Source organism: Microcebus murinus, chromosome 18, assembly GCF_040939455.1.
Source record: "Microcebus murinus isolate Inina chromosome 18, M.murinus_Inina_mat1.0, whole genome shotgun sequence".
Classification (NCBI taxonomy): domain Eukaryota; kingdom Metazoa; phylum Chordata; class Mammalia; order Primates; family Cheirogaleidae; genus Microcebus; species Microcebus murinus.
The window spans coordinates 58525788-58539889 of record NC_134121.1 but is presented as its reverse complement, the minus strand read 5'-3'; the positions used below and the strand labels follow the sequence as shown (position 1 = coordinate 58539889).

Sequence of the window (14102 nt, the reverse complement as noted above, 5' to 3'; positions counted from 1 at the left end):
AAACAACCTGCTCAGAGCCACCCAGAAGGTGCGTGAAGCGGGAGAGGCAAAGCCTGGCCGGCCTCCCATCACGCACTGTCCCTGTGTTGGTGGTGGGTGGCTGGTTCACATCCTCTTGGTTCTCCTGCTGCTGTCAGCGCCCTCAAGTCAAGGGTGCACAGCAGGGACAGGCATCAGCATTGGGGAGAAACGCCCAAATAGGTGTGGGCTGTGGCAGCAGCTTTGGGCCTTGCTGCGTAGACAGTGGCAAGCCGTTGAACGGGCCTGATCCTTGGATGACACTTTTCGTCCTGCCCTCCTCATAAGTGACCTTCTGCATGACATACGTAATCAAAGTCTGGTTCCCCAAAGTGCATCTCTTCTGGGGAAAGTTCCCAAATCCAGAGGTGGGAGTCGATCCCCATCTTCCTCGCTCTCTGGTATTATTTCCATCATCGCTCATCCATCCACTGCCCAAACCGACCCAAACGAGCAGACGCCCTCCTCCCTTCCTGCCCCACCCAACCTGTCTCCTGGGCCTGCCCTCGCCCTAAGGTACATAGCCAGGAGAGGATAGAGCCACCGCCTGGGAAGACTTAGGCAGGACCCACAAAAGCTGGACATAACCGTACCCTGGGATCACACTCCCAGTCCTTTGTGTATTCAATGCCGAAAGAGCAGAAATGTTCCCAGCAGCACGTTTCATAATGCCCCCAAACTGGAAACCCCGCAAATGACCATGTGCTGTCGGAGGGATTCTGGAACAGACACAAGATGAAATACCACGTGGCAATGAGAACCAGCCAACCTGGACGGCACGTGGCATCAGGGATGACACTCACCCACACAACATTGAACGAAAAAAGCTGGAAAACAAGACTGGTACCCTGTGATTCCAGAGATTGCATTCCCATCTGCGTGTTAGGATCAGGAGAGTGGCTGCCCAGCATGGGGTGGGGGGGCGGTTTGGGGTGCCGGTAATGTAACACTCATTTCTTAAACTGAATGCTTATTTTCTGGAGGTGGTGGAAATTCTCCGAGCTGCCAATCTGGGCACTTTTCTGTCTGTATGTTCTACTTCAAGTTTACCTAAACATTCAGGAGTTTGCTCTGCCGGACATCTCAACTGCAAAGACTGCCATTGACCTTGGCTGCCCCGGGGCCCCAACAGCACCTGGTGCCAGCTTTTCCTCTGGGTCCAGGACCCTCTCTCTGTCCCTCAGCCCGCCCTGGCGCCCCTCCCCTCCAGCTCACACCCCCCATCCGGCGCCTCCTAGCTCTTCTGTCGCTAGCACCTGCCCGTTCTTCCACCGCACACATCCCTGCCCCGTCAGTGCCTGGCCTCTACACCCGCACAGCAGTGGCCCCGGCTCAGCTCAGGCTCCCGGGGTCCCCAGAGCTCCCGTCCGGCAGGCGCACTCCCCCTGCCCATGCAGAGGGAACATCTGCTCTTACCCGTGACCCTCTGGGGAGAGACTGAGGGCCAGCCCTGACCCCCTGAACTTGGAATGGCCAGGACCAGTCTAGACACCTCCACCCACCACTGCACGCACCCTTTCTCCTGTCTGTGGGGTCCCCTTCTCCCAGGGCCCCTCTCTGCTGTCTGAGGCCCACCAGAACCCCCGGGGATCACCACGCTGCCTCACCTGCCTGCCCCAGGCAGCTCCCCATCTTCCCCTTCGGGGAACCCGGACAGAGCTCTCAGGACCGACCAGAAGATCTCCTCGGGTTTGGCCTTTGGGCCTGGTGGGGAGAACATATCCAGGACCTCAGCTGTCCAGTGTCCCCAAAAAGGCCTTCTCGGTTTCCTGGCAGACTCTGTGGCTCCATTGCACCCCCTGGTGGCCAAGTCACAACCACTCGGAGCTGCCTAGGGGCAGCGATGACTCCAATGTGGCCCTATTGTTTCTGTTAAACACCTGTAAATGCCTGGAACCTCAGAGAACAAGCTGAGGCAGTGTATTTTTCTTTTTTTTTTTGAGACAGAGTCTCACTCTGTCGCCCAGGCTAGAGTGAGTGCCGTGGCGTCAGCCTAGCTCACAGCAACCTCAAACTCCTGGGCTCAAGCGATCCTCCTGCCTCAGCCTCCCGAGTAGCTGGGACTACAGGCACGTGTCACCATGCCCGGCTGATTTTTTCTATATATATTAGTTGGCCAATTAATTTCTTTCTATTTATAGTAGAGACGGGGTCTCGCTCTTGCTCAGGCTGGTTTCGAACTCCTGACCTTGAGCAATCCTCCTGCCTCGGCCTCCCAGAGTGCTAGGATTACAGGCGTGAGCCACCTCACCTGGCCAGAGGCAGTGTATTAAACCTGGTTAAACTTGGGGAGTAAAACCCCATGGGGCAGGGGAGGGAAGGGGGATCACTGGTGACTATTTCGTGGTCAACAGGAAGAAAACAACATACCACAGACAATGGGAAGGAAGGTGAGAGGGGTGAGGCGCCCACAGGGTGATGGGTGCAAAGATAGGGGTACCCCTTAAATGAAATTAAGAGAAACATCAAAAACATCACTATGTATCAAGAGTGACAGTGTTCATTTCTAAGCCAGCCATGTGGAAATGACCCTCTAAGGCAGGCGTCCTCAAACTACAGCCCTCGGGCCACATGCGCGTGTTTTTGCCCGTTTGTTTTTTTACTTCAAAATAAGATATGTGCAGTGTGCATAGGAATTTGTTCATAGTTTTTTTAAAACTATAATCCGGCCCTCCAACGGTCTGAGGGACAGTGAACTGGCCCCTGTTTAAAATGTTTGAGGACCCCTGCTCTAAGGCGTCTCAGAACACCCACCGGCCTCCCAGTCCTCCCCACAAGGGGCCGTAATCAAATTCACCTGACCAGCAGAGTGGCTTCTGGAAGTTGACTTTGTGAGCAGGGTCACCAGATTCAGCAAGTAAAAGGACAGGACAGCCAGTGACATTTGAGTTCCAAATAATGAACAATTTTTTAAGTAGAAGTATATTCATGCAATGTTCAGAGCCCATTTAGACTGAAGAATTATCCAAAAGTCAAATTTCAACAGGCAGCCTATATTTCATGTGGCAACCCTATTTATGGGTTCCGGGAAAGGGTGGTGAGGATGCCAGGAAGAACGAGGGCGACATCACGGCTCAGGGGAGAGGGGTGCTGAGCTGTGGGCCCAGCCCGAACCCCTTGGCCTCCAAGCCCTACAATGTACATGACTCCCTGTTGTTCTTCAAGCTGGTCCAGTGGACTTGCTGGCTTTGCTGATCATCTTCAGGAAGGAGGGAATAAGTATGAGCCTGGCAGTCCTGGGCTCTCATTTATTGCACCACTTTTTCACTCTTGTCCCCAGCACAAAGTGTTTTGCCCAGTGAGTGGATCACAACCTGTCCCCAGAGCAGGAGTGAGCAAGGCTGCGGGCTGGCTGGTCTGGGTCCCCAGCCAGCCACATGGGAGTGTGGGAGGTATCCTAGGGGCAGCTCACCTCCCACCTGGTGCCCCTAAAGCCCCCACTCACTCACTCCAGGGTGGAAGGAGCTCTTTGGGCCAGCCCAGATTTGCTCACACAAGGTGGCAGGGAGACATGCCCCAGTGGCTGGTTAAGATAGGGGCGAGATAGGGCCTGCTTCCTGGAGATGAGTCCACTTTGCTGCTGGCTCTGCGTGTCCTGTGCACGCACACACACGCACACACACGCACACACTCACTCTTAGCAATGGGAGTGACAGACTGGCTCAGTTTCTGGCAGGCACATTTGAAAATAAGCGAGATTCTCCCTAGAGAAGCATCTCTATTCCCCACAAAGGGCTGGGTGTTGGGGCCACAAGAGGAGAGGGTTTTTTCATTAGGGAATGAAGTTCTTTTCTCCTTCCTAAACCTCAACAACTGTGAAAATAAAAACTAACCAGCTGCTTCCATCCACACTCACCCCACTAGTCAGCCTGAGTGTACAGAGACCATGGCTGGGGGCTCAGGGTCTGGGAAGACGTCAAGCCTCAGACCTTGTCCAGAGCAGCTCAGAACTGAGTGAGGTCACTGAAAGACACCGTGAGGTGGGGAGGAATGTACTGAGGTTCTCTCTCTAAAATGGCTCCGCTTCAGCTCAAATTAGGGGCAATCGAAAGGGTTTGGAGATCGCAGAGGCAGGAGAGGGCCAAAGAGTGCTGCTCTCCTTCCACTTTCTTCAACTCATTGGTGTACAGGGGGGAGGCAGGGAGGATGGGAGACTGACTGAATGGAGGTACAGGAATCTCAGGCCTTTGATACTCACCCATATGACACATGATTGAGCTCCAATGCTATGCCAGGCACTGTACTAGACACCAGCATTACACACACAAATATGACGTAATCCACATGCTCAGTTTAGTACAGTGAGGGAGAGGCCAGCATCAGAAATCAATGACTCTTACCGGCTGGGCGTGGTGGCTCACGCCTGTAATCCTAGCACTCTGGGAGGCCGAGGCAGGAGGATTGCTCAAGGTCAGGAGTTTGAAACCAGCCTGAGCAAGAGTGAGACATTCCCCTCCCCTCCATCTCTACTAAAAATAGAAAGAAATTAGCTGGAAAACTAAAAATATATAGAAAAATTAGCCGGGCATGGTGGCGCATGCCTGTAGTCCCAGCTACTCAGGAGGCTGAGGCAGGAGGATTGCTTGAGCCCAGGAGTTTGAGGTTGCTGTGAGCTAGGCTGACGCCACGGCACTCTAGCCCAGGCAACAGAGTGAGACTCTGTCTCAAAAAAAAAAAAATGACTCTTACCTACAACCCAGCAGGTTCCTGATAATCTATGTAAAGCACTCAGTATAGTACCTGGCATGCAGTTACAGCTTGATAAATGGTAGCTATTATTAGCCATTATTACAAGAAGCCACAGAATAAACACAGCATATCTTCCTGAGTGCCAATTTACTCAATGATTAGAGAGGAATGGACATTCTTTTTTACATTAAAACAAAAAATACACACACACAAATAAAATAAAATAAAATAAAACAAAAAACACAGGCATAAGCTGGAGTAGAATGCAAATTCACTTGGATTTTTTTTTTCACATCAGATGGGTAACACGCCCATGTCATAACAAGGTTTGAGGGAGGCATGTCCTGAAAAACCCAGTCATCATGCTTATGAACTACAAAAGGATCATCCTTTGCAGGTTTTTATTTTAGAGCCAGGGTCTCACTATGTTGCCCAGGCTGGTCTTGAATTCTTGGCCTCAAGTGACCTCCTGCCTCAAACTCCCAAGTGGATGAGACTATAGACACATACCACCACGCCCAGCTCCACTTGGATTTTTGACATCAAACACAGATTTTGGGCCTGCCTTGCCCTGCCCCTTTAGCCTACTTGCTCATCCCCTGTCCCCCTTGCTCAATCTCATCCCCTTAGAGGGACACATGGACACACAGACTCGGCTCTGCAATCAGGAGCTCCTCAGAGGGAAGTCTGGACAAACAGTGGAACTAGAAAAACTCCTGCACTTGGACCTGGGAGAGTCCACTGGTTACTGTGACCTTAGGCACCAGTGACCTTAGGTGCCAAATTCCTTGGGCCCTGTTTCCTCATTGGTAAAATGGGGTTAACAATGCCTATGTCCAAGACTGTGATACAGACAAGATATTATGTGTGAAAGTACTGGCACAGTTCCTGGTCAATGATATATGCTTAATAAATATTAGGTTACCAGGGGCCAAGGAGACAGGGTTGAAGGGGCATAGGAGGTAGAACAGAAGCGACTATGTTATTGCTGTTAAATCCCCTAGGTCTTTACAGGGGAGGGAGTGAAGACCTGTGGTCTTACAGCGATGATTCCAGATGGCCATTGTGCACTGTGGTCTGGGATGGGAAGGCCATGATTTGAATACTCAGCTTTGCCCTGAAATTGTGTTCTAACACCCCTCCAGCTCATTCAGTCCCAGTTTCTCTGTATATTAGTACATAAATTTTCTAAGATTGGGTCCACTCACAACCACCCTAAGCTCAATATTACATCATTACACTTGGCTTAGGGCATCTTACATACTCAGTTCTTTGAACTTTGAAGGTAGTTCTGTACCTTCAGCAGCCTATAATCAACCCAAGGAGCTGGGATACTGCCTTTTTTGAAGAACCTACATACTGTAATATCGAGCCATCTTACTAATCTGCTGTTGGTGGTTTTGCAGAAAAATGTGGAAAGAAATGATTTTGATTGAGAAGAGTTAGGACCAGATCTTGAGTATTCTTAATTTTCCTTTCAAAGCTCATTATAAATCTATACTCTGAGAATGTATCTAACTCTTTTGGAACGTACTTACATGTGCCCTCTGGAAGCCACAGAGACCTTATCCTATAAATTAGAATTACTTATCTGGGTGCAGTGGTGTGAGCCTGTACTCTCGGCTACTTGGGAGGCTGAGGCCAGAAGATTGCTTAAGGCCGGAAGTTTGAGACCAGCCTGAGCAATGTAGGGAAACCTGATCTCTAAAAAAAAAAAAAAAAATTAGAATTACTTTTTATTTATTTTTTTTGAGACAGAGTCTTGCTTTGTTGCCCAAGCTAGAGTGCGTGCCATGGTGTCAGCCTAGCTCACAGCAACCTCAATCTCCTGGGCTCAAGCAATCCTACTGCCTCAGCCTCCTGAGTAGCTGGGACTACAGGCATGCACCACCATGCCCGGCTAAGTTTTTCTATATATATTAGTTAGCCAATTAATTTCTTTCTATTTCTAGTAGAGACGGGGTCTCACTCTTGCTCAGGCTGGTTTCGAACTTCTGACCTCGAGCAATCCGCCCACCTCAGTCTCCCAGAGTGCTAGGATTACAGGTGTGAGCCACCGCGCCCAGCCTGCTCTTTATATTTCAAAATGGCAATATGGATCAGACTATAACAGTTCTGCTGGTCTGGAATTCAGTTTAGGCAGGGGTTTTTGAGATACTACAATAATGGTTAAGCTTTATGAAGGGAGCTATATGCTAGGCCCTGTTCTATTCATTTAATCCCCCCAATTGTCCAATGATACAGGTACTATTATCCGCTATTTTATAGATGAGAAAACTAAGGAGAAAATAAGTTAAACCAGTTTACCTACCTTTATATATTAGTGAGTGGCAGTGCCAAAAATTGGAATCTGTGGCTCCCACTCTTGCTATACTACCTCTTGCCGTGCATATCTGTCTTCACGGAGCTTTGAACTCATCTCAATGAGTTTAAAGCCAAACCACTGGGGATATGATACTTGCTTTTCTTTCTTACCTTCCTTAGGCCTCGGTCACCAGTCCCTGGACCAATGCAAGCCTTGCTTGGCATTCCCTTATACAATGCACCCTACATATACTCTATCTGTTATAGCCTTGCTTGCAAGCTGCCTTAGAGTTGCTTTTTAGCTATTTAATGTGTATTTGTTTTGTCAACTCAACTAGACTGCAAACACATTAGAGGTCAGGGATAGTATCCTTCCCTTTCTGTAACCCTCACAGTGCCTAGGACTAGGCTGGGACGCCAAGCGAGCTCATTAAAAGTTGTTGACAGCCTCTCCACCATCCTCCGCCCCACCCGAGCCACTCCCCTTCTCCTCGGCGACCACTCCACTTCCTCCTCCTGGGTCCCCCGCCCCTTCCCGCGCCCCTCAGTTTTATCCCCTCCGGCCTCGCCCCTTCTTCGTGGATTCCATCCTCCCCCCACCTCTCGCAGCATCTTCAGCGTCCCCTAGCGACGAGCCGGCGGCTCCTAGCAACCGCATCCCGGTTCCCTGACGACGGCGGCACGTAGGGCCACGTCAGCGCGCCGTGGCCCCGCCCCCGGCGCCCGCTGGCCCCGCCTACCCGCACCTCGGCCGCCGCCGCTGCCGCCGCCGCCGCCCGAGACTCGCGCAGAGCAGTTATGGCGGATCCCGCAGCCCCCGCGCCCGCAGCTCCCACTCCCGCCCAGGCCCCGGCGCCGGCCCCGGAGGCGGCCCCAGCCCCGGCCGCATCCCCCGCCCCGGCGCCGGCGCCCGCCCCGGACTCGGCCTCCGGGCCGTCCTCGGACTCCGGCCCCGAAGCCGGCTCGCAGCGCCTGCTGTTCTCTCACGACCTGGTGTCGGGCCGTTACCGCGGCTCGGTGCACTTCGGGCTGGTGCGCCTCATCCACGGCGAGGACTCGGACTCGGAGGGCGAGGAGGAGGGCCGCGGCAGCTCGGGCTGCTCCGAGGCCGGGGGCGCGGGCCACGAGGAGGGCCGGGCCAGCCCTCTGCGCCGCGGCTACGTGCGCGTCCAGTGGTACCCGGAGGGCGTCAAGCAGCATGTGAAGGAGACCAAGGTGCGGCGGGCTGGGGGCCGGGCGGGCCCGGGGAGCCGGCTGCCCGTGAGGGAGGAGGGTGTCGGCGTCCGGAGCCCTGGGCCGGGGAGGGGCGGCGTGCCGGGGACTGCCCGGAGCGGAGCCACCGCAGTGGCCGAGCTGGGAGGACAGCCTCAGCAGAGGGTACGCTCCGTGCAAAGTCATTGCACCAGCGCTGGACGCTCACGCGAGCTGGGCACTGCTGGCTCAGGACCTGGCCCTGGGCTTCCTGACTTGAGGGGACTTCCACGCCATGCTGTGCTGTGGTGTCGGCCTCAAGATTAAAGACTGGACCGACTCCCGTAGGGACCTCCTCAGGCTCTGAGGCGCGTTCGGCATTACACCAGTGCGGCGTTTTGCTGACCCCCTAGGAGCTGCGTGCTGCATTGTGCATCCAGAGAGGAAGGCCGTGGCCGGGCCGTGCAGGGAGGGGCTGTGGGCATTCCAAAACAAAGATAGAGGTGAAGATCCTAGCCGATGTGAAAACCCAAGAAGTTCACTAGATTACAGAATGCATGTGGTGAAGCAACCCAACCTCTTTTTGTTTTATCTTGCTGCCTCATTTTAATTGCTGCGGGGAACTTTGTGAGTAGAATCATTAACAATCAGAGCCATGATATTAATAGTACTGGGGTAGATTCTGACAGCTGCGACTGGGATTGATGACTCCTAAGTGCATTTGGACTTCTTGGGGAAAAAAAAAATGTTGTAGAACTATGGATGGATAGAGGAGAGTCACCAATTTGGAAACCTGAAGGGTTTTTCTTGACCTGTTTTGGCGTGATGCTGGTGAATATAGCGATTTTACAAAACAAAGAGGTTTATTATCATAAACCTGAAACCTTGAACCAGGGCTGGTTTGGTGGCTTGTTTTCCTGAGCATGAGTTCCTATCAGTGATTCACACACACATCCCTGCGTCTCACACCCTCCTTCCTCTCCTCCTTCCCCTCCCCTTCGAGAAAACATTTCTAAGCAGGAATCAGGCCTGCTGTCCCTGGGAGGTTGAGGTCTGATTTCTGGGGAAGGCACTTTAGAAGTTAATCTGGGTTTCTCACACAGTGGGAGACAAAGGCAACCGAGGAATAGGGCTTCATGCCATGCTACAAAGGGGGTCTGTGATGACAGCTTGGGCAGGAAAAAGGCCCCACTCCTGTGCGATCCATTTCCTAGTGGCAGGCGTGACTGCTGATACCAGCAGGGTCTTTTTCTCGCTGATCCACACACATCCACAGACATAGATCCTCACACGGGACCCACCTTCGGGACCCACCTTCGGAGAAATGTAGATCAGGCAACCGCTCTCTGACTTGAAAAGAAAATTGTGAGTTCATTTGCAAAAGTATTTGGAAAATACTACTTTTTACAACAAAGTGCTTGTTTAAAATTACCACCAATATTGTGTCAGGAAAAGAGGGCATTACTCTGTATACTGTGTGACATCAGACGGTTGCTGGTGTCTTTCAGTGAGTTTTCAAAAATGTTTTCACCCGTCTTTTCTAGAGGTTTGTGACTTTTGGAATGCAGCTTATTCGACTCCAGCGTGTGTCATGGCCTCCTGCCCTGGGACTCAGGGAGGCAGACGCAGCTCACTCCTGGGAGCTGCCATGTTTATCAGTTGTTGTTCCTGTCCATCTTGACTTTGGTGGTTAACTTTGTTTACAGTTACGTTCAGTCTGCCTCTCCCACCAAGTGTAATTATACAAATCTGGACTTAAAATATCTATTTTGGAGTTAAATAAAAAACAACTTTAAGGTACCAACTTGGATAGATTTTGAAGCTGGCCTCTTATGACTTGCTTGAAATTTGTTGAGGTATCTTTTGTGGCTCTGGTGGTGGTGTTTTCTTTGTCATTGTAATTGCTATAGCTACTAGGCTTAGCAAAAGCCAAGCGGCATAGAAATTCCAAGGAAATGGTGGCAAGTAGTGCCCCTTTATGGATGGCAGGATCCAGTTCTTTTAGGATTTGAAGATAGGTTTGTTTTAGGCAGGGTGGGAGTGTTATACCTGATAGGTAGCGCTCTGTTACCATGAGCTATAGGCACTGATGACCCTGGTCAGCTGAGTGTCTCCTGCTTTGCTCCTGGCCACTGACCAGGGTAGTAGGTGGTCCTGGGACCGTGCAGCACTGTGATTTAGGAAGATTTTCTTTCTCACCCCTTTCTCCTATCAAGTCCATTGAGTGGCAGTACGCTGTAAAGGGAAGACCATTAGACCAAAACTGAGCATTTAGGTTGTCTTCTCCTCCATCGCTAATCTAGTTATGAGATTTGAGAACCTAGTTATTGATTTTATAGTGTAGTGATTGATGGTTTTGAGAAACTTATATTTTGAAGCTGCTACATATTGGAATTTTTAAAATAGTGTCCATTTAAGGTGGAGAGTAGTTTTTATGCTAAGTTGGAGGGCTTGAGTAAAGCCTGAATAGTGTTTTTTTTTTTTTTTTTTTTTTGAGACAGAGTCTCACTTTTGTTGTCCAGGCTAGAGTGAGTGCCGTGGCGTCAGCCTAGCTCACAGCAACCTCAAACTCCTGGGCTCAAGCGATCCTTCTGCCTCAGCCTCCCGAGTAGCTGGGACTACAGGCATGTGCCACCATGCCCGGCTAATTTTTTTTTTTTATATATATATCAGTTGGCCAATTAATTTCTTTCTGTTTATAGTAGAGACGGGGTCTCGCTCTTGCTCAGGCTGGTTTTGAACTCCTGACCTTGAGCAATCCGCCCGCCTCGGCCTCCCAAGAGCTAGGATTACAGGCGTGAGCCACAGCGCCCGGCCCTGAATAGTGTTTTAATTTACGTTCTTAGCAAACAAATTTACAAAGAGAGATGAAGAGACTGAGCAGCAAGTCCTACCCTTTCTCTGCCACCTCCATGAAAATTAGCAACAGAAATAAAGTAAGCTCCTCCATGAAGCTATGGAATTTACAGTCGTGTTCTGAGGCTTCCAGCAGCCAAAAATAAGCTGCTTAAGGACTTAAACGAAGCCAGTGGCCAGTGCCTCTTATATGTTCCTTCCTTTCCCTGTCCCTGACCCCTTTAGCATGATAGCCCGGTTATCCACTTGAACTCTCCCTGCTGGGCCACAGATCTCCTCAGAGGGGGCCACTTCCTCATCACTGGTCATCGTTTGAGTAGAATTTTGGAATAAAGCCAAATGTCACTTCTTGAGCACTAGACATGGTGGATCCTTCTGGTCTCCACCTGTCATGGTTGGACAGAATGGCTCCTGCAAGGAAGGACTGCCGTCTGTCACTTCAAGTTCACCTTCCCTTTTGGAGGCGACCTATTTATGCTTTAGCTTTCTTCTGCTTTCCCATCTCTTGTGCGCTGTCTTTAAGGTTGCCACAATGTTTAGGGCCTCACCAGGTTTGAGATATAATACCTCTAAATTAGAGCTGTCTGTGATCACACTGCTGTTGTGAGGGGTGTGTGTGTGAGTGTGAGTGTGAGCATGCTGATGATAGGTCCCTCAGGAATTGGCTTTTCACTTTATTTTTGGCTCCTACTCAGGCCGGCATTTCCGTGGGGAAAGCTATTTAGGTGTAGCTTCACAGCACATGCAGTTTGTCTTACTTGTCTAGGTGCCGGGCCCATTAAGAGCAATTGTTTTTGTGGTGTAATAGGAAGAAGTCTTATAAGGTTAATCAAGATGAAGGACTAAGTCCATCTAAATTATGTTTTATTCAGATAGGATCTCAGCGCTTATAGACTCTAACAGCTATTCTGTGATTTTATTCTCTGTCCCTTCTAACTCGTGGACCTCAACACCTTGACAGTGCCTCTGGTTGCTGCCTAACTCAGGGGCTCTTTCCCCAGATGCAGGGTGGGTATTTTCTACTGTGATTGGAAGCCAAAACCTTTGGGTACTCTTCCTAGCTGGCGCCTACTCTGAATGACCTTGGTTAAGTCATTGTCTCATTTTCTCTCTCTTCAATGAAATACAAGGTCTGTCTTTGTAACCCCTGCAATGAGCCGGCACAGATGGAATAACCAAAAGGGTAGCCGGGTCATGCCTGGGATGGCCACTTGGTTATTAGTAGACACCATTGTGATTGTCAGACAGAACCAGCCCTGTCCCTTCAGATCACTTCCGTGCATCACAGGGTGGTGCTGCACCAAACGGGCACCTTGGGAAGCAAAGGTGCACCAGGGGGGTTTGTTTCAGTGGTGCAGGGGTTCCTGATTGATCATGTTGTTGCTAATGACCAGATGGATTATAGATTGAGTTTACCAAGCCTCTTGTAGAAATACTCATGAACTTCACGCCTCTGTTACTACTTTATGAGAATTTCAGTAATGTACATTTAAAGTAACACCTGCCAACCTTGGTAGGGGGGTGGAATTAATATATATGTACATATGTATGTAAGGTTTTCAGAGTCTGGAAGACATGTTTTGAAATTCCCAAGAGACACGTAATGAGATTATAAATTACAAGGATGGTGAAATATTGCTTTTGTATTTTAAGATAATAAGACAGTACACTGTTTACTAGGAGCCAGGTACTCTAACTGCTTTATATAATTTACTTAATGCTTACAACAACCCTATGAATTAAGTACTATTATTAGCCCCATATTCCAGAGGAAGAAACTGAGGAAGAGAGAGGTTAAGTGAATTGCCCAATCTGACACTGCTAAGGTGGATGAACCTGAATACAAACTGAAGTAAATGTACTTTGTTCTTACCTGAGAATATTTAAATTCAGAATTCATAGATTATTACTCTGAGTACTGTAATCAAACATGAATCACAAACCCTGTGGTTGGAGTTAATCATCCCGTCTTTAAACAGTTGAAAGTCTTAGTGTACGTAATAGGAGGTAGCGACAAGGAAGGAGGGGGAAGGCATAGGGGGAAGTTGTACCAATGGGCAGGAGGGAGGGAACAGGATGGGAGGAATACTACGGCTGCACTGGTGGTGTGCTGCTGCTTTTGCACACTTTTCATTTCCTGACCCCTCAGTCATTCTCAAAATAACTGTCAAAAACACATTTCTAGAGAACCTTTGAATGCCCCTCAATGTTAAATGAAAGCAGCCTCTGTAGTCTGATTCATTCCGACACTGGCTTTGTTCCCCACCTCCACCTCCTGGAGCAAAACAAGTGTGCAAACACTCCACTGGCGTTTCTGTGTTGTCTTAGAAATGGTCAGTGTTAGGAACTCTATCTTGACCTCCTGTCCCCTCTCTGCTGTTGTCATCCTCTGGCTGGGAATGCTGAGTCATGAGACAGGTTCAGGAAGGATTCCTTGGAGAGAGGCTGAGTTCACCTCAGTTCTGGTTACCTCTCCCTCCAGTTTCCCCGTACTGAGTTCTCCATGTGTTTTTGCTTTGGAACATTAAAGGTCTTTTTGCATCTTCCCTCACCCTACTTCACTGTTCTCCCTTCTCTCTTTTTCATTTTCCTAGTCTATCATAGGAGCTTTTTTTCTCTTTTACTATTTTACCCACAATTGGGCCTCATGGAATCCAGTGGAACCTGTTCAGGGCCAGTACTTAAAAAGGGATGCAGTTATTGTGTGTGACATGAATTGTCACAGTGCTGGGCACATGACCACTGTCAGCTGCCCCTGGTGGTCCCTCAGTTGGAATCAAGGTCGTTTTCTGTGATGGGAGGGTTTCACTCAGGGGGATGTGATCCGAGTTCCTATTCTCATGACGCTTTTGGAGTTTCCTTGCTGCCCATTGCTTAGCCTGCTTCTGGGTGGAGGTGGGAGTTGCTAATTTAGAGTGATAATCAAAAGGGGAAAAGTAATAACCGTGAACATTTATAAAGTGCTTTCCAGTTTACAAGATGCTATCACTTATCTTACTTAATAGGATTTTGATATTTTTAACTGAAGCTCCTTCCTGAGGCTG

General features: G+C 49.7%; 1 protein-coding gene and 1 pseudogene across 3 annotated transcripts in view; one reads left to right on the top strand and one right to left on the bottom strand.

Annotated features, from left to right (window-relative positions):
* Positions 1-4999: 4999 nt before the first annotated feature.
* Positions 5000-5092, bottom strand: LOC142862360 (uncharacterized; annotated as a pseudogene).
* Positions 5093-7768: 2676 nt separating this feature from the next.
* Positions 7769-14102, top strand: part of UBE2O (ubiquitin conjugating enzyme E2 O) — a 59204-nt gene continuing 52870 nt past the window's right edge. The window contains exon 1 of one of the 3 annotated variants that reach the window (XM_012778890.2): positions 7769-8226. In XM_012778890.2, coding sequence (XP_012634344.1) covers positions 7810-8226 — 417 coding nt within the window. In that variant the 5' untranslated portion in view covers positions 7769-7809. The remainder of the gene's footprint in view (positions 8227-14102) is intronic. The other 2 variants (XM_012778888.2, XM_012778889.2) reach the window with 2 other exon arrangements.